This window comes from Calliphora vicina, chromosome 4, assembly GCF_958450345.1.
Source record: "Calliphora vicina chromosome 4, idCalVici1.1, whole genome shotgun sequence".
Taxonomy (NCBI): domain Eukaryota; kingdom Metazoa; phylum Arthropoda; class Insecta; order Diptera; family Calliphoridae; genus Calliphora; species Calliphora vicina.
In genome coordinates, this window is record NC_088783.1 from 58057803 (window position 1) to 58084329 (window position 26527).

Below are 26527 nucleotides of genomic sequence, written 5' to 3' on the forward strand. Positions count from 1 at the left end.
TTTTTAAAATTTTCATTTGATTTTAATTTAACTGCTACAGTTTTCATTTGATTCCAGATGAACTGTATCAATTTTCATTTGATTTTAATAGAAGGGATTTAGTATAAGTCCATTCTAAATGTTTAAATTTTTACTCATATGAATGAACCAGTTCAGTTTTCTATCGATTACAATTTTTTTTTCACCAAAATTATTTTTAATATTTTTCATAAAGTATACTTTAGTGAAGGGTATATAATATTCGGTGTAACTCTTACATGTTTTTTTAATTTTTTTTTATTTCCATTTCAGTTTATAGAAGCGTAATTAAATCAAATTGAAATAATTTTTTTTTATTCTAACTTTGCTACTAATTTTATATAACAATAAATAAATGCGTTTATTTTTTTTCCTGTATTTATTTGTTGTGATTTTATTAACAATATTCATTATTTATTAATGAATATTTGAAATTTTTGCTTTGAGTAACAACTCTATTTTTTTCAGACCATTTTTAATTTTGTCATTTAATTTTGTGGTTGTTTTGATAAATTTTAGTTAGAGCTAGAGAGAATTTAATTACAAAACAAGAGTGAAACATAAAAAGAATTAAAATTAAATATTGATGTTTTATAAAAATAACTAAAAGTAAATGGCGTTTTAGTTTACAGCAAACTTTTAACATAAAAGCAGAAGGAATTGCAGATTTTATGGTTTTAACGCTAAATTACCGTTACCGTTCTCTTTTTACCCTTTTGAATCGGTATCGCCCCTAGATATTTTTCAACTGTCAAGTGATTTTATTATTAATTTGATGTTTTTAATAAATTCAACACATGTGTTTTTCTGAATTTTAAACTCAGTTTAAAATCTCCTTTAAAATTACTTTCTCATTATGCGAATGTGAATACTAAATTTGAAATCCCTTTAATAAAGATGCCCTTGCTAAATAAATTTAATAAAATTTCTATTTAACACAAAACATTTTCCCAAGAGTCTATCTATCTATTGTTGTCTATTGTTTAATAAAATCTAACATATACAAAATAAACGACCCCTTTAACTCAAAAAAACAGAAAGAAAAAAAAATCAATTTACTTTTTTTATATCACTGCTCTCAGATGTGTTTTTTACATAGCAAAAAAAAAGGACACATGTCCCTTTCTGCAAATGTTTTTTACGCTTCAAATACATAATTAAATTTATATTAAAAAGCGTTAAATGAAAATTGAAAGAGATAAAAAACAAATGAAATAAAAGAAAATTGTAGAAATACACAAACCAACTCAAGTGCTAAACACCCTTCATTAAATAGTATGGGTTGGTTACAATGCAGCGAAATGAAATCTAATGATTGACAAAAAAAACACCCTCTTGTCATTCAATCATTAATAAATATCTCTGCTCATCATCAGTTTTAGTGTCAGATATCATAATTTTCAGACATCCGCTGTATTTTTCATTAAGTTGTTTTAAACAAATGTTTGAATTGGTTTAATTTGATTCGAAATGAACCTGGTTTTAGTTTTTATTCGTTTCCAAATGATTAAAACGGTTCAGTTTTTATTAGATTTCTTTGTTTAAAGCTTTACTATAAAGTTTCATTTAGATTCGAGTAAAAACTGAACCGGATAATTTAAAATCGAATGAAAATTATAACGACTCATTAAGAATCGAATAACAATTTAAACGGTTCAATTCATGTGATTCTAAATAAACGACTCTAAGTTAACTCGGTTCGAAATGAACCGGTTCTGTTTTTATTCGATTCTAAAAGAACCGGTTCAGTTTTTAAATTTTAAATGCAATATTTTAAATTTCATTCGATTCATTTAGAGTCGAATCAAAAAAGAACCGATTCATTTAGAATCAAATGAAAATTATAACTGAACCGGTTCTTTTCGAATCGAATAAAAACAGAACCGTTTCATTAAGAATCGAATAAAAATTTAAACGGTTAAATTCATGTGATTCTAAATAAACTACTTTAATTTAACTAGGTTCGAAATAAACCGGTTCTGTTTTTATTCGATTCTAAATGAAACGGTTCTGTTTTTATTCGATTCGAAAAGAACCGGTTCAGTTTTTAAATTTTAAATGAAATGTTTTATATTTCATTCGATTCATTTAGAATCGAATAAAACAAGAAACGGTTCATTTAGAATCAAATGAAAATTATAACGGCTCATTAAGAATCGAATAATAATTGAACCGGTTCAATTCATGTGATTCTAAATAAACGACTTTAATTCCACTCGGTTCGAAATGAACCGGTTCTGTATTTATTCAATTCTAAATGAACCGGTTTTGTTTTTATTCGACTCTAAATGAACCGGTTCAGTTTTCAAAATTTTAAATGAAATGTTTTAAATTTCATTCGATTCATTTAGAATCGAATCAAAAAAAAACCGGTTCATTTATAATCGAATAGAAACCGAACCGGTTCTGCTTTTATTCGGCTCTAAATGAACCGGTTCTGTTTTTAAATTTTAAATGAAATGTTTTAAATTTCATTCGATCAATAGAATCGAATCAAAAAAGAACCGGTTCATTTAGAATCGAATAAAAATTTAAACGGTTCAATTCATGTGATTCTAAATAAACGACATTAATTTAATTGGAATCAAAATGAACCGGTTCTGTTTTTAATCGATTCTAAATGAACCGGTTCAGTTTTTAAATTTTAAATGAAATGTTTTAAATTTCATTCGATTCATTTAGATTCGAGTAAAAACTGAACCGGTTCATTTAGAATCGAATCAAAATTATAACGACTCATTAAGAATCGAATAAAATTTGAACCGGTTCAATTCATGCGATTCTAAATAAACGACTTTAATTTAACTCGGATCGAAATGAACCGGTTCTGGTTTTATTCGATTCTAAATGAACCGGTGCTGTTTTTATTCGATTCTAAATGAACCGGTTCAGTTTTAAATTTTAAATGAAATGTTTTAAATTTCATTCTATTCATTTAGAATCGATTTCGAACCGAGTTAAATTAGAGTCGTTTATTTTGAATCGCATGAATTGATCCGGTTCGATTATTATTCGATTCTTAATGAGCCGTTATAATTTTCATTTGATTCTAAATGAACTGGTTCTTGTTTTATTCAATTCTAAATGAATCGAATGAAATTTAAAACATTTCATTTAAAATTTTTAAAACGGTTTATTTAGAATCAAATGAAAGTTATAACGGCTCATTAAGAATCGTATAAAAATTGAACCGGTTCAATTCATGCCATTCTAAATAAACGACTTTAATTTAACTCGGATCAAAATGAACCGGTTCTGTTTTTATTCGATTCGAAATGAACCGTTATAATTTTCATTCGATTCTAAATGAACCGTTTCTTGTTTTATTCGATTCTAAATGAATCGAATGAAATTTAAAACATTTCATTTGAAATTTTGAAAACTGAACCGGTTCTTTTCGAATCGAATAAAAACAAAACCGATTCACTTCGAACCGAGTTAAATTAAAGTAATTTATTTAGAATCGCATGAATAGAACCGGTTCGATTATTATTCGATTCTTAATGAGCCGTTATAATTTTCATTTGATTCTAAATGTACAGTTCTTGTTTTATTCGATTATAAATGAATCGAATGAAATTTAAAACATTTCATTTTAAATTTTGAAAACTGAACCGGTTCATTTAGAATCAAATGAAAATTATAAAGGCTCATTAACAATCGAATAAAAATTGAAACGGTTCAATTCATACGATTCTAAATAAACGACTTTAATTTAACTCGGATCGAAATGAACCGGTTCTGGTTTTATTCGATTCGAAATGAACCGTTATAATTTTCATTCGATTCTAAATAAATCGGTTCAGTTTTCAAAATTTTAAATGAAATGTTTTAAAATTCATTCGATTCATTTAGAATCGAATAAAACAAGAACCGGTTCATTTAGAATCGAATAAAAACAGAACCGGTTCATTTCGAAACGAGTTAATTTAAAGCCATTTATTTAGAATCGCATGAACACTAAACCGGATCATTTTGAAACTGATCTAAATTTCTATATTTCAAAAATAGTCTCTAAAAGTTTGGTTGTATGTCATAAACAATTAAATCCTAAAAGAAAATCATAACAATTTTTCAACACCCACTTAAAACTATAACAAATTGTTAATTCACTCTCTTTTGCATACAATCTTTTTCGGCAAAACGTCTGTGTCCTACTGGCCAGATACGCCAAATGACAAATTTTGAATGACTGACTGAGTGAGTGAGTTGCTGCTATTTCTCGTGGACATTTAGTGATAAATGTTGCAATCTCAGTATTTTAAAATGATATAAAACCAACAAACAGAAAACAAACAAAATAATATTAAACCAAACCATTATTTAAAATAAAAAAAAATACATGTGGTTGAAATTAGTTGCAATTTGATAGCTTTTTTTAAGCTCATAAAACACTTTAAATGCACAAATTGTGCATCTAGTATGTTTCAATTTTATATTTAGGGCTCAAAACTCTACTTCATATCTATATGATTTTAAACGTTTAGGTGTTTGTTTTGCTATTTGCTGCACCATGCTCTAAAATCATGTGTCAAAAAACACTTTTCTCTATTTACATTTGACACGCCAGTGTATCAAAAGAAAAAAAATGTAAAACCGCAAAAGTTATATATGATGATTTTGGTTTTTATTTTGTTGTGGATTTTTTGGGGCTTTATGGTGAAAAAAAAAATGTAAATATATGGCATAGATTTCCATGTAGTGTGTGCAGAGAGAGACAGGGTGTAGCAAGAAGAGAAGAGAAATTGTTGCCCTTTAAAGTTAATGAGACAGACTTAGTCAGCTTGCATATCGATAGAATGGAAATTGTGCCCTCTTGTAAGCAAGTTGTACTGTATGTTTTTCAATCTAGAACATTTTTTGATTCATTTATAATCGATTAATTTATAATCGAATGGAAAATTAATCGATTTTTTATAATCGAATGAAAAATAAACCGATTCTTTTATCGAATGGAAAATTAACCGAATCATTTTAATCGAATAGAAATTTAATCGATTCATTTCTAATTGAATGAAAAAAACCGAGTCATTTATAATCGATTGAAAGCTCGATTCATTTATAAACGACTGAAAGTCCGATTCATAAGAAAATTTTTCGATTCATTTATAATCGAATGAAAAATTAACCGAATAATTTGTAATCGAATACAAATTTAATCGATTCATTTCTAATTGAATGAAAAAACCGAGTCATTTATAATCGAATGAATTCATATACAAACGAATGAAAGGCCGATTCATATGAACATTTTTCGATTCATTTTTCGATTAATTTATAATCGAATACAAAATTAATCGATTTTTATAATTAATTAATATAATTAATTTATAATCGAATAAAAAATTAACCGAATCATTTGTAGTCGAATACAAATTTAATCGACTTATTTCTTCTTGAATGAAAAAATCGAGTTATTTATAATCGAATTAAAAATTAACCGATTCATTTATAATCGAATAAAAAATTAACCGATTAATTTAGAATCTAATGAAAATTAAAACGATTAATTTGTAATCGAAGGAAAATTAATAAGATAATTTATAATCGGTTGCAAAATTTTCAGGTTAACTTATAATCGAGTGAAAAATTATTCGGTTTATTTATATTCAATTGAAAAACGAAGTGGTTCGAAATCATCAATTGCAAGAAAAAAAATGTATTTTTGCATTGTATGCATTATTTTGCATTGAAATGGTAATTTATTTTGCAATTGTTTTTATAAATAAAACTCCTCTTATTGAAACACTCTGTATTTGCATGTATTTTGCTGCATAAATATTAAACACCAGCCATGTTGAATGCTGCAGTCCCTGTCACTTGTAATTGTTTATTTGTTTATGGGGTTTTGAAAAGTGTCATCAACTCTTGAAATAAGGCTATTCATTTATAGAAGTAAAAAACAAACAAAATAAAAAATATAAAACCAATGAGTTTGGTTAAATTTCAAACTGTATTAAAATTTTATATTAAAAAAAACTATAAAATTATATTGTTTTCTATTGTGAATACCCTTATTGTTATTTCTCTATATATAAATTTAGTAAATGTTAGTTTATATTTAGCACCACCTACATACATAATATCATTTGTACAACCATTATACATGCTAATAACTTCTATAAATATTGCTAGACTTTTTGGGGACCTTTTAAAAAAGTTTGGTTTTTTAAGCTTTTAATAATGATTTAAAATTTTAACCTTTGAAGTTTTTTATTGTTTTTCTAATTTTATTTTGTTTTTGTTCTTTCTTTTCAGACGGTATAGTTGGCCCTGGCACTATAACCTCACCGTGGACGCCAGTGAGTGCCGGCCATCCGAGTTCGCTCGGACCGGCTGACTCAAATGGCAGTATGGTAGATAGTAAAAATTTAGATGTGGGCGATATGAGTGATGTAAGTATGATTTAAATGATTTTTATAGAATTACATATAAAATTTGAGAATAGTTTTAAAAAATGCATGAATATTTTTTTGTGAATAAGAAAAACCCAGTTGAGAACATAAATAATTCATAAAGGAATTTTTAACAAAAAGTTGAGATTCGGAATCAATAGATTTGTTATTGCTAGAGCCACTAAATTTGACAAAAGAATGAGTACTGAACTGAATTATTTAGAAGAGTAGTGTGAAAATTAAATCTATACATTTTAAATTGAATGAAAATTCAGTGGGTTCACTCAGAATGGAACTCACCAAGAATATAATGAAAATGCAAGAATACAAAAATTTAATATTTGTATTCTTAGAAACGAATAAAAACTGAACCGTTTCAAATATAATCGAATGAAAATTAAAACTGTTCATTTCGAATCAAAAATAAACTGAACCTGTTCATTTGAAATCTGTTTAAAATTGAACCATCATATTGAATCGAACAGGTTCAATTTAAATCGAATCAAAATTTAACTGGTTCATTTAGAATCGAATAAAAAATTAACGGTTTATTTACAGTTGAATGGTTTTATTCAAAACGAAATCATCATTTCCTTCATTTAGAACCGAATAAAAACCAAATCATTTATAATCGAATAAAACTAAATTAAATGAAAATTTCGTTGGTTTATTTAGAATCCAATAAAAACTGAACTACTTCATTTATAATCGAATGGAAATTGAACCGGTCAATTTTGAAACGAATTAATACAGATCCTGCTCGTTAAACTGAAACCAAATCATTTATAATCGAATGAAAATGTAAACGACTTTTTTATAATCGAATAAACATTTAACCGGTTAAATTAATTTACAATCGAATGAACATTTAACCGGTTCATTGAGAATCAAAAAAAAATTAATCGATTAATATATAATCGAATAAAAAATTAACCGAATAAAAAAGAATGGAATCGAAAACTGAAATAATCATTTATAATCGAATGCAAATTTAATCGATTCATTTCTAATCGAATGAAAAATAAACCTAGTCATTTATAATCGAATCAAATTTCGATTAATTTTTAATCGAATAAAAGTTTGATTCATTTATAATCGAATTTAAAATTAATCGATTCCTTTATAATCGAATTAAAAATTAAACGATTCATTTATAATCGAATGAAAAATTAACCGAATAAAAAATAATCGAATAAAAACGGAACCAAATCATTTGTAATCAAATACAAATGTAATCTATTAATTTCTAATTGAATGATAAATTAACCGACTCATTTATAATCAAAAGAAAGGCCGATTCATTTGTAATCGAATTAAAATTTAACCGATTAATTTGAATCTAATGAAAAATAAAACGATTTATTTATGATCGAATGTCGCAAAAATATGAGGTATATTTATATTCGAGTGAAAAATTATGAAAAACCAACTGGTTTATTTAGAATTTAATGAAAATTTAACCAGTTCATCGGAAAAATAAAGTTAACGATACATTTATAAGCGAAATATGAAAATAATATAAAATAACCGAATAAAAACTGAACTAAATCTTTTATAATCGAATACAAATTAAATCGATTCATTTCCAATCGATTAAAAAATGAACTTAGTGATTTATAATTGAATGAAAGTTCGATTCATTTATAATCGAATAAAAGTTCGATTCATTTATAATCGAATAAAAGTTCGATTCATTTATAATCGAATAAAAGTTCGATTCATTTATAATCGAATAAAAGTTCTATTCATTTATAATCGAATAAAAGTTCGATTCATTTATAATCGAATACAGAATTAACCGTTTCATTTAGAATCGAATGAAAATTTAACCGTATCATTTAGAATCGCATAAAAATCTGACCGTTTCATCTAGAATCGAATACAAACTTAAGCGGTTTATTTAGAATCGAACAAAAACTGAACAGGTTTATTTATTAGTGAGCGAAAACGAGTCAAATAAAAAATGATCTTGGTTTATTTATCGTCGAATGAAAAACAAACAAGTTTCGAATTCGAATCTGAACTGAAACGATTCACTTAGAATCGAATGAAAACTAAATCTAATCGAATGAAAACTGAATAACTTCATTTTTAATCAGATGTAAACTGAACCGGTTCATTTAGAATTGAGTGAAAATTCAACCGGATCATCTGTACTTTTTTTAATTTTTACCGGTTCATTAGTTATAGTATGGAAATTGAACCGGTTCATTTACAATAGTTTGAAAACATAAAAAGTATGAAAATTGTATAAATTATTAAGAATACTTTAGAGATTGATGCGTTCTATCTATATTAAAGGAAATTCCTAAAAGTATGCTTTAAAATTCCAAAAAAATACAAGATTTAGTTCATTTTAAATCATTAAACATCTGGAGTAGTTTCTAGAATTCTCGCTACGTTTAAGTGTCTACAGGAATTTAAGTAAATGAAATTCTAATATTGTTTTATTTCATTCCCATTAATTTAACAAATATATTTTACCACAAAAAAATAAAAATACAAAAATTCTGACAACTAAATAGGAGTCATATAACAATGATTTATTATGTCCAAACATACTCATATGGTTTTTAAATAATATCCCTAACAAAAATAGAAGTACTTGCACATAGTTAGCAGTTGTAGTGAAATGGGGGAGGTAATAAATACAACAGTAGTCAAGGTACTTGACATAACTATAGTCACACATACATAATTTTTAGGTGTGACACTTAAATTACAGCAACGGCAAAAATTAAACAAAAAAAAATATAAGTACAACAACTGATACTTATTGATACTTCAAAAAATAAAACACACATATTAATACTCTAAACTCACTTACTGAGTAACTAATGAGTGTTCAGAGGAGTACAGGAGGAGTACAAGTGTCATGTAATGTGAGACATTTTTAGGTTTAAAGCTGAAAGTGCTTAATAGCAGTAGCAGCAGCAATGGCAGCAAAATTAGATTATGATCCTTCTTTAAAACTTTATGCATTGTCCTATATCTCCAAAGTCTACTACAACCCGCACATTGATTATGTGTCACATTTTAGAACAGAGCGCAATGTATAAGAATGGACTGAAAAGTTCTCTAAATGTCAATATAAAATTAAAATATCATTCTTACAACAGAATTAAGCTTAAACATGAAGCTGAAAAAGTTTTTCAAAGTTAAACTTTTCATTTCGCCCTCGTACTTGACTTTAGTTATTACTGGCTTTTTAAAGTACTTTATTATTATTATGTGACACTCTTGACAATTAAAAATCACTTGTAATTGCAGTCAAGTGTTACACTTATACTCTCTCACATGTACACAGATACACACTTATATAACTACATTCATTGACACTGATGACAATGATGTGAGAAAATTTCATATACGAGTGTTTTTTGAGGATATTAATTTGTTGTATGAGTAGGTATCATTGCACTTTCCGAGTAAAGTAGAGAAACAGAGAGAGAGTGTCATATGTATGACACTTTATTAAACAATATTGTATGTAAGTAAGTTTTTATAACACATGACAGATACACTTTTATACATTCATAAATTTATGACAATTATTGAAAATTTATGTATGTATGTAACCAGTATTTTTTTATAACTTAATAAAGATGGAAATGATTTATGTTTGAAGGTTTTTTTTTTGCTATAGTGATTACTGTGGGAATGTTATAGGAAAATGTGTTCAATGGAAATATCAGGAAATATTAACAGATGTGTAGAATACGCAAAGTAATAAAGTAAAAAGAAACTGGTTTATATTTTAATTTAGAATCGAATAGAAACTAAACCAAATCACTTCATTTTGAATTAAATGTAAACCGAACCGCTTTATAAATTAAAAAATGAACAAGTTCATTTAAAATCGAATGAAAACTGAACCGGTTCATTTACAATCGAATAATATGTAAACTGTTTAATTTATAGTTAAATAATACCCTACCGAGTTCATTTATATTCGAATCAAAACTGAATCGATTAATTTGTAATTGAATGAAAACTAAATCTACTCGAATATAAACATAATGGCTTCATTTTGAATCGAATTTGAAACTAAAATGGTTCTTTCGAATCGAATAAAAACAGAACCGATTTCTTTAGAATCGAATGGAACTAAATCGGTTCGTTTAGAATCCAATGAAAACTAAAACCAAACTGGTTTATTTATAAATTAATAAAATCTAAACCGGTTCTTTTGGATTCGAATAGGAACCGAACCGGTTTCATTTAGAATGGAATGAGAACTGAGAAAATTTTGAATCGATTACAAACTAAGCCGATTTATAATCGAATGAAAGTTCGATTCATTTATAAAAGAATGAAAGTTCGATTAATTTATAAACGAATAAAAAATATACCGATTCATTTAGAATCAAACAAAAGTTTTAATCGAATAAAAACTAAGAATCTGAGAAATTTTAGAATCGAAGAAAAACTAATCCGGTTTATTTAAAATCGAATTAAAGTTTAAACTGTTCATTTAGAATCAAATAAAAACTTAACTGGATGATTTTAAATAGAATAAAACTTAACCGGTTCATTTTTAATAGAATGCAAACTGAATCGGTTTATTTATTACTGAGCAAAAACAAAACCGGGTGATTTAAAATTGAATAAAACTTAACCCTTTCATTTTGAATCCAATTCAGACTAAATTAATTAATTTAGAATCGAATAAAAACTTATCCGGTTCATTTTTAATCGAATGAAAACTGATCCGGTTCATTTATATTTTAGCGAAAAAAAACCGGTTCATTTAGAATCGAATAAAAACTTAACCGGATTATTTAACTAGAATAAAACTTAACCTTTTCATCTTGAATCGAATACAAACTATACTAGTTCATTTTGAATCGAATAAAAACTTATCCGTTCATCTATATATATAAAAGTGAAATGGTCCATGTTTGTAATGGCATCGCGTGAGAACGGCTGGAGCTGATTTTTGTTTTATTCGATTTGAAATTTTCAGCACATGGTTAGTAAAGAAAAAAAAATTCAAAAATTCTGTAATAAAAAAGCTCCTTAAAGTATGCATCACAAATTTAGATATTTTATTTGCAAATAAATAAGATCTGGCAGGTGTATGTGGGTTGGAGAGACTTGAAGAACTAACATTAGTAAATGCAACCGGGCGAAGTCGGGGCGGTCAACTAGTTTAGAATAAAATAAAATCTGACCTGGTCTATTTATAGTTGAATGAAATCAGAACGAGTTCATTTAGTAAACTGAACAACTTCATTTACAATCTAATATAAACTGAACCAGTTCACTTCTAATCGAATAAAAACTTAACCGGTTCATTTATAATTTAATAAAATTATTTCGGTTCTTTATGAATCGAATGATAACTGAACCGGTTCATTTATAATCGAAAGAAAACTGAACAGATTTTTTTTATAATTATTTTATTATACAATTTATTTATAGTCGAATGAAAACGCAATGAGTTCATTTAGATTCGAATCTAAACTGAAACGGTTCATTTAGAATCGAATGATTCGAACGATTATATACTGAACGGTTTCATTTAGAAACGAATATAATATGAACCGATTTAGTTATAATCGAATGAAAACTAAACCGGTTCATTTAAAATAAAATGAAACTGTAACAGTTTTTTTTATAAACGAATGAAAACAGAACTGTTTTATTTATAATTGAATGAAAACTAAACCTATTCATTTAGAATAGAATACAAATATAACTCGTTTATTTAAGGTCAAATGAATATTTAGGTTTGAATCAAATAAACCACTTTATTAAGAATCGATTGAAAACTAAACTTTATCGAATTTTTTTTTAATTTTGAATCAAATGTAAACAGAACCAATTCGCTTTTAAGCGAATAAAAAGCGAACCGGTTCATCACAAATACTATGAAAACTGAATTGATTGACTTTAAATATCATGATTACTATAGTGTTTTATTTATTATTACGAAAACCGAATCAGTTCACTTCGAATATCAAGAAAACTGAATCGGTTTTCATAATATTAATTTCGAATATCATAAAATAGATCTTTTCATATCAAATAAGATGAAAACTAAATGAAATAACATGAAGCTGAAGAAGTTAACTTTGAATATTAAGAAAATCAAACTAGTAAACTTCGAAAACTTCATGAAAAACCAAATAATTTTTTCGAATATGATGAAAACTTAACCGGTTCATTTTTAAAATAATAAAACTGAACTATTCGTATCGAATGTAATGAAAATTTAATCGGTTTATTTCAAATATCATGCATCTGAATCGGTTTACTTCAATTATCATGACGACTGGACTGTTTTATTTTAAATATCATTAAAACTAAACCGTGAAAACTGAATCGGTTTTTATAATATTTCGAATATTGAACCAGTTTTTTTCGAGTATCTGATAACAGAATCAGTTTATTTCAAATATTATGAATCTTTTTATTTTGAAAAGTAAACCAGTTCACTTTAAATATTATGAAAACTGAATCGGTTCAATTTGAATTCTATGAAAATTGAAGCGGATAATTTTGAATATTATGAAATGAGCTGGTTTACATCGCAAATTGTGAAAACTAAACCGTTTGATTCCGAATTTCATGAATTTTTCTGCCGCTTCATTTAGAATATCTCCAAAATATAATAAATATTAATTTGATTTGGAAGATTTTATTTATATAAATTTGTTTAAAAATATAATTGAATATTTTTTTATTTTTTATTTTTCAGGATGAAAAAGATCTCTCAAATGCCGATGCCGAAGGTGTTTGGAGTCCAGATATTGAACAAAGTTTTCAAGAAGCCCTCTCAATATATCCACCATGTGGACGTAGAAAAATTATACTCTCAGATGAGGGTAAAATGTATGGTAAGTCAACAATCACATACTATAAAATCCCTTAAGTCAAAAGGAAAAGTATTATAGAAATTAAATCTGATATATTTTTCAAGATAAGATAAAAAAGTTAATTAAGGTTATGATGAAATGTAAAAGAGACAGGCTACTCGGTTCTTTAGATTTTTTTCTGCTCTAAATTACAGCAAAAATACAAATCATAAATCAAAAATGATTTCAAACTGTGGCTTTGTAAAAAAGACAGTTGGTATTGGTTTGACTTTAGGTTCTTTGATTTTTTTTTTTTGCTTTTCTGTTTTGATTTTGTGAATGAGCCAACCCACGTAATATATGTCATCCTTTTGTTGCCTTCCTTCAACATTATTATCATGTGGCGTTGAGTTGCCATTGCGTGCCTTTGATTGCATCTTTGGCTGCATTGTAGTCTTTTCCAGCCAGCTCATTAAATGCGTGCGTTTGAAAAAGAAAACTTAAAACAAGATTATTATCTTTCTTCATCTCCTTCATCAGTTGGTTTGTATGCCTCTGATTGCCAGCTGTTTGTGTGTGCGGCAATAATTGCACATCTTGTGTATCGTGAAGACGTTTCGTTGTAAAGGTTATGCAGATGTCTGTCTAACCGTCTGCCCGGATTTTGTATCTGTTTTTGTGTTGTAATTATGTCTCTAAAGTCGTCATCAATATACCTGTTGGTTTTCGATATTATGTTTGGTTTCTTTTTTAAAATTTCCATTTTATTTGTAACTTAAATATTGTATGTGGACAGGTCTTTCTTTGCTGTTGCTTTCTTTTGAATTTTTTTATTTGATAATGTTGTTGATATTGAGGTCTTATTACATCATACTTATGTCATTAGAGTTTTTTTTTTTGTTTTTACTTGACTTTTAAATATTAATTTATATTGATGTCTGTATTTAAAAAACGTTTAAAGAGTCATTACAATTTAAAGTGATTTTTGAAAACTTAATTTCTTAATTTATGAATGACTTGTTGTTTTGGTTAAATGAAACAGATGTTTGGATTTTAAGCTGAAGAAAACAGAAAATAGGTAAAAAAAACTAAAAACAGAAACACAAAAACTTGAGTTAAGGGGTACATAAGCCACTGGGGCTTAATTCTTGGAGGACTCTTGGGCACATTTCTCTCAAATGAAGAAGGTCCGCTTTTAAAACTATTATAATCAAAATCATTAAATGTTTTTATAACAAAAATCATCAAGTTATACAATAAAAACTCCAGGAGGACTTTAGCTGTTTTTAGAAAGTTCGAAAATCGTCTAAAAATTTAAAGAAAACAGACTATTAATTGAACAAAATATGGTAAATGTGGGCTTAAAATTAAAAATTAGGTTGTAACTGAACTTTAAAAAAGTGGTTACTGTTCCCCCTTCTTATTAGTATGGAAATAGATATATTTTACAATCTCTGCAGACTATAAGAACTTCTCAACTAAAATATTTGTATTAATACAATCGCTCTTGAATTGCAAACGTAGGTCTTTATATAGACCAATTTTAAGTACAAACGTAGTTCTTTATATAGACCAAATCCAAGTGCAATCATAGGTCTTTATACAGACCAATTTCAGGGGCAATCATAGGTCTCTATATAGACCAATTTCAAGTGCATTCATATGATTTTATATAGACCAATTTTCAATGCAATCGTAGGTCTTTATATACACCAATTTCAAGTACAAGCGTAGGTCTTCATATTGACCAATTTCAAGTGCAATCATAGGTCTTTATATTGACCAATTTCAAGTGCAATCATAGGTCTTTATATAGACCAATTTCAGGTGCATTCGTATGATTTTATATAGACCAATTTTCAATGCAATCCTAGGTCTTTATATAGACTAATTTCAAGTGCTATCGTGGGTCTTTATATAGAACAATTTCAAGCACAAGCGTAGGTCTTTATATAGACTAATTTCAAGTGCTATCGTGGGTCTTTATATAGACCAATTTCAAGCACAAGCGTAGGTCTTTATATAGACCAATTGCAAGTGCAATCGTAGGTCTTTATATAGACCAATTTCAAGTGCTATCGTGGGTCTTTATATAGACCAATTTCAAGCACAAGCGTAGGTCTTTATATAGACCAATTTCAAGTGCTATCGTGGGTTTATATAGACCAGCTTCAAGTGCATTCATAGGTCTTTATATAGACCAATTTCAAGTGCAATCATAGATCTTTATATAGACCAATTTCAGGGGCAATCGTAGGTCTTTATATAGACCAAATTCAAGTGCATTCGTATATTTTTATATAGACCAATTTCAAGTGCAATCGTAGGTCTTTATATAGACCAATTTCAAGTGCTATCGTGGGTCTTTATATAGACCAATATCAGCGGCAATCATAGATCTTTATATAGACCAATTTCAGGGGCAATCGTAGGTCTTTATATAGACCAAATTCAAGTGCTATCGTGGGTTTATATAGACCAGCTTCAAGTGCATTCGTAGGTCTTTATATAGACCAATTTCAAGTGCAATCATAGATCTTTATATAGACCAATTTCAGAGACAATCGTAGGTCTTTATATAAACCAAATTCAAGTGCATTCGTATGTTTTTATATAGACCAATTTTAAGTGCAATCGTCTGTCTTTATATAGACCAATTTCAAGAGGTATCCTGGGTCTTTATATATACAATTTTCAAGTGCAATTGCAGGTCTCTATAGACCAATTTCAATTCAAAGGAGCAATTTAATACATTCGCTCTTGAGCTGTGTAGCAATGTAGAGCTAATCTGTTCCAAAATTTTAAGAATTCATCAAAATTACACTCTATTCTTTCAAATATTTACTTGCTTATTAAAATCTAGGTCATCTATCCTCAAGCTGCTAGCATTACTTTAATTTCCAAAAATTTCCTTTTAAATTGCCCATAGTTTTGTATATTATTTGCTGATAGCTTCCTTCTTAAATTCTGTATCTAAATTTCTTATTTCCTGCCTTTAATAAATAAAGCTTGAAAAAAAGAACTAACTCACCATTGTCTGCATATAAACTTTGTAAAACACTTTTTAATGCACTTAATTTTAAATAATACAGAAGTAGTCTCTCTACAAAAAAATTAAAATAAAAAAAAAATAAAATCGACTACAATAGAAAACTAAAGAATGTGCAAATGTTTAACATTAGTTTATAACATGGTCCTAATATGCTTAAGGACATTTCCAGTATCCTGTTTTTCTCATTATTCCTTTCAAACACTCTGCTCCACTTGCTGCTTGCTTGACACAGACCACTCCTAAGTGTAGCTGCTGTCTCTTGCTTAAACATAATATTCAAACAGTTCTTTTAGTTTTATGAAATAAATTTATTTTGTTGTTAGTTTTTTTGTTTTTTTTTTTTATTTTGCAAACTCCCTGTAAAATAGTTTGTCACAAAACATTTCACAATTCATCATCATCAGCAACATATTCAAAACATGACAACAGCTTTAGTCCTTCCGTCCGTCTCATCATCCGAATCATCATCAACATCAACAACTCTTCTGCAGTTATAAATTTCAAAAAAGGACATGAACTTTCTCTCTCTCTCTTCACAACACATTAGATCCTTCAGACATAATCGTTGCTGAGTTCTGTTTTATTTATTTTTACTTTTTTGTTCATCTCCATTCTTGTGCTTCACAAGACAGAAATGACACACAGTAAAAAAATAAAAAAATATATAAATAAAATGGAAATGAAGAAAGAAAATGAAAAGATACAGTCAAAGTTAAATAGTAGTGTTATATAATAGAAAGCCATTTTATACAAAATATACGCGGGTGGTTTAAAAGTTATTATATAACATTACCCAGCAGTTCTAGCTACGTATCCCGAAATAGAGATTTGGCCTATCTTTGGGGTAAGCACTGGTTACAGAATGAGCTATTTGACTAGTTACTTAAACATATGCGTGTCCTAGTCAGAAGTCCATTGACCCTACATAAATTACAAATACTACACTCCGCATTAGAAAAGAACACTTAGTGACAATTGACTCTACAATAGACTGCTTCTAGTAGATAAAATACTACCTTCTAAAGGGTATATAAAGACCTACGATTGCATTTAAAATTGTTCTACGATACCATATAAAGACCTACTCTTGCACTTGCAATTGGTCTATATAAAGACCTAAGATTGCACTTGAAATTGTACTACGATTTCCCTTGAAATTGGACTATATAAAGACCTACGTTTGCACTTAAAATTGGTCTATATAAAGACTTAAGATTGCACTAGAAATTGTACTACGATTCCCCTTGAAATTGGTATTATAAAGGCCTACGCTTGCACTTGCAATTGGTCTATATAAAGATCTACTCTTGCACTTGCAATTGGTCTATATAAAGACCTACTCTTGCACTTGCAATTGGTCTATATAAAGACCTACTCTTGCACTTGAAATTGGTCTATACAAAGACCTACTCTTGCACTTGCAATTGGTCTATATAAAGACCTACTCTTGCACTTGCAATTGGTCTATATAAAGACCTACTCTTGCACTTGCAATTGGTCTATATAAAGACCTACTCTTGCACTTGAAATCGGTCTATATAAAGACCTACTCTTGCACTTGCAATTGGTCTATATAAAGACCTACTCTTGCACTTGAAATTGGTCTATATAAAGACCTACTCTTGCACTTGCAATTGTTCTATATAAAGACCTACTCTTGCACTTGCAATTGGTCTATATAAAGACCTACTCTTGCACTTGCAATTGGTCTATATAAAGACCTACTCTTGCACTTGAAATTGGTCTATATAAAGACCTACTCCTGCACTTGCAATTGGTCTATATAAAGACCTACTCTTGCACTTGCAATTGGTCTATATAAAGACCTACTCTTGCACTTGCAATTGGTCTATATAAAGACCTACTCTTGCACTTGAAATTGGTCTATATAAAGACCTACGCTTGCACTTGCAATTGGTCTATATAAAGACCTACGATTGCACTTGCAATTGGTCTATATAAAGACCTACTCTTGCACTTGCAATTGGTCTATATAAAGACCTACTCTTGCACTTGAAATTGGTCTATATAAAGACCTACGCTTGCACTTGCAATTGGTCTATATAAAGACCTACGATTGCACTTGCAATTGGTCTATATAAAGACCTACTCTTGCACTTGCAATTGGTCTATATAAAGACCTACTCTTGCACTTGAAATTGGTCTATATAAAGACCTACGCTTGCACTTGCAATTGGTCTATATAAAGACCTACGATTGCACTTGCAATTGGTCTATATAAAGACCTACTCTTGCACTTGAAATTGGTCTATATAAAGACCTACGCTTGCACTTGCAATTGGTCTATATAAAGACCTACGATTGCACTTGCAATTGGTCTATATAAAGACCTACTCTTGCACTTGCAGTTGGTCTATATAAAGACCTACGAATGCACTTGAATTTGGTCTGTATAAAGATCTACGGTCTGTATAAAGACCTTGAGGTGTGATATTACGAATTAACTGTTAATTGCTGATCACATTACGAAGTCAACATGATCGATTTTTCGAAATAAATTGAAATACTTCGAGAGCAAGTATAATCGACTGCTGTGTACATATCAAACGACTGCTACTGATGCATATCCCTAAAATATGACCTATTTTATAAACGTTTTCACAATTTCTATGGATCAATAGACACGATCATCTTGAAAAAAAAAATGTTATACCTGGAAAGTGCTTCATCGATAAAACTAAAATCGAGTTATTTATTTCGCTCTTTATTGTTCAGTTAATTCATTACGAAAATAATTTAATGAAATTTTTACGATTTTCATATAATTTTTGACAGAATATTGTCAAAACTAAGAAGCTTCAAGTTTTTTAAAATGAAGCATCGAGCTTGAAAATTTAACATGCATTTACAAGAGAGTAGAATTCCAGTTGTCATTACCTCTCAGTCCACTCACAATGTTTCTGGCAGGCGAATTTAACATTCTTACTTTATTTTCATTGCCAATTGGCCACCACTTGGAATACTTTCGCTACGAAAAATTTATGTCAATTAATTTCTCGCTCTAGTCATTTGTAATATTTGAAAATAATTGTAGCAAATGTTCTAAAAATGAGCCTCTCGGGAACCTCTAAAAAAGTTCCTCAACCCTCGTATTTTTTTCCTCTTAATTTTTTCCCCAACTGTCTCCATATATTTTTGCAGGCATGGATGTGTGTGTGTGTGAGTTCTAGGAACGTGATGAATTTTGCATGAGTTAACTTTATCTGAGGGGTAAAAAGAGAACTCTTATAGAAAAATATTGAAAAAATGTATTCCTTTGAGCTACAAAAAAAAGAACATTAAAATATTGAAATAAATCGAGTGGACAAGTATTTAAATTGAATTTAAAAATTGTTCCTTTATTTTATATGCCATATTCAAAGTGTTTTAGAAAAAAATCTTTGTTTTTAACAGAATAAATCAAAACAAAATTTGATATTAAAATTAGTTTAGTGTAACAATAAAATGTAGAAAAAAAACAAATAACGGAAGGACTAAAGGGGACAGATTAAAATATGATAATAAAAAATAAGTTATTGATTTATTTAAAAGAGGCCCATTAACATAGGCAAAATTTAGCCATTAATAACAACTCCTAAAGGTATGCTAGGGAATTTTGGCAAGTACGGGTAGTTTAATTATAATAAAAAGCTGCATATTAGTGTTTTAATTATTGTAATATATTGACAAAAAATAAAAATTGGCTTAAAAATTACACCTTTAAGGCACTTGTTAACATATTGTTTAAATATATTAAAGGTTTAATTTAGTTTCATGTTTTATATAAAATCTTTTTATGTTTAATAAGAAAATATTTGCCCTTAAGGTTGTATGTTTTTAAGATATTTCAATAAACTGTATCTACATTTAATATAAATAATTGAAGCATACTTTTAGGCTAAATTTAGCAAGTAAATATTTATTTATATAGGAAAACATATTTATGTACTTTTCTTGAATCTAAAAAAACGTCTCATATTTCATATTTACACATAAACCTAGTATATTACCTTTTGACTAGCTTTCTTCTTACAATTTATTGAATTTAACCTCCCCATTTTTGCCAACAAAATCTATGCAAATTTTATATGTATTTATATTCGCATCTATACAATATAAATTATATAATATTAATAATCTATGGCAGTAAAACCAGTTGTGAAAAGAGAAATAAAATCCTGGTATAATAAATGCTGCTTTTTTCTTTATATTTTCATACAGCATATTTTTAAGCTGAAAATATGTGTGTGTAAATGCTTTTAGCAGCCTGTTTTTGTTGCTTCTTTATATTTTCTACAGCATACTTTTAAGCTGTAAAAATGTGTGTGTGTGGATTGTTTACCCTTAATTTAAGTGTGTGTTCATTGGAGGTATAAATCCAAGTACCCAGTCTTTTATGGTACATTTTTTGTTTGGTTTGTATGTTTGTGTCATTTTGGTTGTTTAAAATATAAAATACAGCCTTAAGGCCAAATATTTCACTTGTAACAAAATAAATATTAAAAGTTTTTGCTTTCTCATGGTTTTTTGTTTTCGAAGCAAAATATGTTTTGGGTTTGAAAGCAACATTAAAGTATTTAAAGGGTTATCCAATAAACACTTCCGAACATTGACAGTTGCTAGCGGCCATATAAATGAAGCTACATCTGTCGAATTGTCAGTTTGTTTCACCAAATCACCATGGACGGATATAGCGTTCAAAAACACGGGCATAGACACAGACGTGTGTTCGCTAATGAGCTCTCGAGTAGTTGGAAATTGACCCTAAATTTCATTAAAAAATCATCTTTAGCGATGAGGCCTATTTAAGGACTATACCAATCCGCATGAGATCCAACATCGTCAAATGCACTGTTTGGTGTGGATTTTGGGCTGCCGGCTTCATCGGTCCATATTTCTTTAAGAACAACGTAGACCAGACCATCACCTTCAACGGCGAGAGTTATAGGTCCATGATTGTCAACTTCTTTTGGCCTGAATTAGATGATATAGACACCAAGGACATGTGAGTTCAAACTCTTGCCACATTGGACATTCTGCATGAGCGATTTGAGGGCATGGTCATCACATGTGTAGGTAATGTGACCTGGACACCGAGATCGTGTGATTTAACCCAGTTAGACTTTTTCTTGTGGGGTTTTCTTAAGTCGCATTTCTGCGAATAATTCACAAACCCCAGCGGCCCTCCAAGCCAACATTATTCAAGCCATCTGTCAAATTTAGCCCGATTTATGTGCCAGAGTCATGGAAAAAAAAATGGAATTTTCGGAAGGGCGCCACCCAGCCGCGGCAGGCCTTTGTACGGCGTTATATTCCATACATAATGTCATCGATCATTTATAAAAGACCCTTAATGAATGAAAATATGATAGGATTTTTTGTTACAAGAGCTGTCCTTAAAGTCCATCTACTTAGCTGCTCAAAATATTGAATTTTTTAAAATAAATTTTAAAGTATTTCTCAATTCGACTTAACTGTCATTTACTTTTTATACACTTACGTTATTTTGTAATTTACTTTAAATTAAAATTTCCTTATCCCATTTAACCATCATATAATTTGTTTCTATTTGCAATAATACCCCCACACTTGATGATATTCACTCATAGTAAAAATTTTCCACTAGATTAAAAAAAGCAACAATAAAAATTATCCAGAAAATTCTACAAAAAAAACAAAACAAAACATGTAAATGTTAAACATGTAGAAGAAACTACGAAAACAACAAAAAAAAACGTCACATAATGTGGGAAGCATAAATAAAATGCATTAAATGTGATTACAGCACATTTCCTCATCATCAACTTCAACATGACGAGAAAAGACAAAAAAAAAAAAAAACAAAAGGCGCTACCTACCTTTTAAACAGCATTTTGTATTGCAAAAACTCTTAGAATTTGTATGTTAAAAAATAGAAAAACACATGTAAGTTTTTTTTTTTTTTGCTTTCAGGCATATCACATCATAAGTTATCATATCTTATAAATACAATATCACTCAGTCAACTGTTTGGCAAAACTCCTGGCAGCTCTATGTTTAACGTAAACTACAATAAACCACATTAGGAACTCCCACACTCGTTGCTCGTATACAATGAATAAATGGCCAAAGTATAACTGTTTTGAACTTTGTAACACTCACTCACTCACTCACTCGAATACTCATAATAATAATTCATTGACTAACTGACTGATTTTTTTAGAAGCGGTCTAATGATAATTTTGCATTTTGTAAGCTTAAGAAAAAAATAACTTACTGTGGGGTTTTCTTTTTAAAACAATAGTGAATATTGATTCCTTGCAAGAGATAAAAAGGCTACATAGAGTTTGTATTTTAAATTAAATATGTTTTTAAGTTAGAAATCTGTTTAAACAGGAGACTCACTCTGGCCTCCTAACTTCATTTAAACTACCAGAGTTCTCATTTGTATGGATATTCCTAACAATTGTCCTAAATGTACTAGTTCTGTGACACATGAAAAGAGTTTATATCAACATATAACTTAAATTGTGCAATTGTGGCAATTTATTAATGAATTTGAAACTAATTTGGCTATCAAATCAAAACTTGTAGACACTGGTCTACAAGATCGTACTGATCGTCCCGTAACCTGACCCAAAGTTTCTAGAAGGTGCCAATATACAATACCTTGTCTAGACCAACGCCAAGTTAAAGTAACAGATCCGTTAAATAGTTATTCGTTAAAAGTGGTACAACTAAACCTGGTTCCTAACATCGAGGAACCAATCAGGCTACACATTTCTATTCCGTTCCTTTTAGGGATTGTTATCAGTTTTGACATCATTCTTCATCTAATAAAGTTTTCTAAGTCCGCTGATCATCAGAGACCCTTCTGAGAACCTATATAATGTAAAAATTAATTTAGCAATGTTTGATTGATCAGACTGAGCAACTTTAGTTTACATTTGTGCTGTCTGTGTTTAGCTTTGACTTCTTTGTTAACAATAATCTCATTTATTCTTAGATTCAAATACAGAAATCTGATGAAATGTTTGACGAGGACAAGTTTTATCCGAAAACATCCACAAAATAGAGTTTATTGCAAAAATATTGTTAAAAACATTGATCTTTTGTTTTGTGGGAATAGAATGAAGAGGTGACAAATCAGCAGTTTATGGCCGATCATATATATTCTACTGAGGACTATATGAGAACTCACATAATCGTGGTTCTGAGCTTTCGGGTTTGATGGTTGTTTTTTCTCATTACTCCGAAGAATAGTATACATTGTTCTAATAACACTGTATGATCAGCTTTTCATTAGAGAAGATCGATCATTTGCTTCGAGGTTCTTCATTAAAGAACAAGTTTTGTTGGATATGATTCCAAACTTTTCGCCTCCAACGCAATGTTCGTTACAAGTTTCGATCCGAAGGGAACATTATAACAGTGAACGATCTAAAATTGTCGCAAAGACTTTTCCAGCTATAGTGGACTACGCTGTTCTAATAACACTGCATTTCATTGGAAAGTGTCAACCAAGCGCTTCGATCTAAAATTTGTCGCAAAGACTTTTCCAGCAATAGCGGTCTACATTGTTCTAATAACATTGCACGATCGTGTTTTCATTAGAAAAGATCGATCATTTGATTCGAGGTACTTCGTTAGAGAAACTTATGTTAAAACATAAACTTTTCGCTCCCCACGAGGGGCAAGGTGGTGAAATGTTCCTCACAAGTTTCGTCCAAGGATGAAGATCAAATTATAAACGAGAACGATCTAAAATTTGCCATTTTTTTAAGCATTGTCTTCAAATGTTGTAACCATTTTGCTTCTTTGTAGTTTTGTTATGGATTAATCGACTCCAGACTTTAATTTTGAGCGGTATTCAAATTAGCAAATTCTCTGTTTTTTTCAGAAGAGAAGAGTTATTTCCTTCGATTTTTTTTTGGGGATTTAGCTTGTCTTAAAAGTTTTACAAAGTACAGAATTGATTTTTTTCACTGATTATTGAATATCAGTTTCTGTACAGCATCTATATTTTTTGCCAAAAACAACCGGGTTTTGAAGAATAAAGTGAACGACGATCAAGGAAAGACTGGCAAAATACGATGGATCGGAATGGTGGCTTAGCACCAAAAGTCAAGGTGAATTGATCAGCACATTGCTAATGAGTTAACCCATGTCAAAATTCATAATTTTTTAATTAATGGTCATGATTTATTTTATCTTAAAGTTTTTTAATAGAGGCACTAAACTATGACGAGCATTCAATATTCATGTTGTCCAATGCAAAAACCAGTTTTTTGAGGAATTTCAGTAGTTTATGTTGAAGTGAATGACTATCGTGATTGGATTCGGAAAATCACTGTGGATTGGAATGGTTTTTTATTGCCAAAAGTAAAGAACAGCACACTATTGATGTTGAGTTATTCAATGTCGAAAATCATATAAAAGATCTTTATATGAATATGACTTCAATTTAGTAAAATTTTTCAAATCGAAATTTAAATCATGTCTCTCTCAAAATCACGATATATTAATTCCTATGGTTCCAAGATGGAACAAAGGGCCACATTAAACTTTTTCCTTTGAGATCTATCCTGTGCTATCAGCTTCACTTCGGCCAAGGACTTTCCAGTGGAATTTGTTTCAGTTTCGATTTGTCTCCTCCAGGTGTTAGTTGGTCTTCCTCTTCTTCTACTATCATTGAATTGCCATCTTGGCTACGTTGTCGTTAGTGCGTCTTAGTACATTGCCAATCCAACTCTATTTACGATTGATGATCTGGATACGTATTGGAGTTTCATCTGCTCTTTCTCACAGGTTTCTGTTTGTGATAACATTCGGCCAAAATATATTGAGCAGTTTTCGTAATAAGCGATTAATGAATACCTGCAAAGATGCTTAATCTATTCACAGTCATACTTCAGGACGGACCACACTTTCGATGAATAGTGGTGGAGCTTGGTCCTCAAATGAATTTTTGATGATTTTCATACTTTTTCAGTGCCCAAAATGATTAGTTTGCCTTTTTGATCGTGTGTTGATCATGAATTATTGATATTTTCTAGCACAACAAACAGTTTTGGAAAAACTTCGAAAAACGTCTGCTAATAAGACATGGGAAAACAATTAAATTTGTTTAACCCATACATGCTAAGTGTTTAATCTTCAAATATCAAGATCAGTTGGTTAAAAAGAGTTAGTTAATTAGTTTGCCAAATATGCAAGTGTAATTAAAACCATGCGTCAAAATTTTGATTAATGATGATCATACAGTTATGATCGAAGATCAAATTTAGACGAAACACTTTACTTTACTTAAGTTATAAGTGGGTAACAGTGACTTAAGGTAGGGTCACACATGACAAATATTTGACGAAAAAGACGTAACCACTAAATAAAATACATTTGAATTCTTTTATTTATTTCAAAAGCTTATTTTACTTAGGATGATTCAAAACAAAAAATTGAGTTTTATTTTATTTGAAGCTGTTTGATCTTACAAAACACTTGTAATAGTAAACACGTCAAACAAATTTGTGCTAAAAAAGTGGTTACGCTTTTTTGATCAAATAGTTGCTGTGTGTGACCCTACCTTTAGAGTTTAATTTAGATTATACTGATGGAAATGGTTTTAATAAAAGGTTAAATATATCAGTTTTGTAATGTTTTTTTGTATAAATCTGAAATTTCGTTAATCAACTATTTATGCTTAAGCTGTTTCTAGTTTAAGACTAAATCAAAAATGTTAACAATGGTGCCTTGAACCAAGCTAAACTTTTATTTTAGTAGCACTATCCTAATGTAAATCATATTTCTGAACACAACTGGTTATGATAAACAAATTAACACCAATATATATTTTTAAAATTCTAAATAAATCCAAATTATGTATTTAAAAAAGTATAACAATTATGTATTTACCTTCAGGCCTTAGACTACAGCAATCATTTTTACTTGATATTCTAACAAAACACAAAGTCAGCAACATCAACTAACTAACAAATAAATAAAATATCAAAATTATTTTAAAGCACATCTTAAGGCGTTATGTTTTATGCATAAATACAACATAACCTAAAGCTCTTTACAAACTATTTCTTATTTAAAACCTTTACTGCTTAAAACACTACTTTAGAAACAATTTGCCTATTCTATGCACAAAAATCCCCTTTAGAAAGAGACAACGAAAGAGCAAGTAAAAATGTTGTCTATTATCACACTCTTAAAATTAATTACATACTTCTTTTACGGTGTGAGGGGAGAGGGGGGCCTTTATAGAAAATGTAGCCCAT

At 29.1% G+C, this 26527-nt stretch overlaps 1 protein-coding gene across 3 annotated transcripts in view; it reads left to right on the plus strand.

Annotated features, from left to right (window-relative positions):
• The window catches only part of scalloped (TEA domain transcription factor 1 homolog scalloped), a 349252-nt gene that overhangs the window by 296989 nt on the left and 25736 nt on the right, over positions 1 to 26527 (plus strand). For all 3 annotated transcript variants that reach the window (XM_065507577.1, XM_065507575.1, XM_065507576.1), the window contains exons 2-3: positions 6277 to 6413; positions 13117 to 13255. In XM_065507577.1, coding sequence (XP_065363649.1) covers positions 6277 to 6413; positions 13117 to 13255 — 276 coding nt within the window. The remainder of the gene's footprint in view (positions 1 to 6276; positions 6414 to 13116; positions 13256 to 26527) is intronic.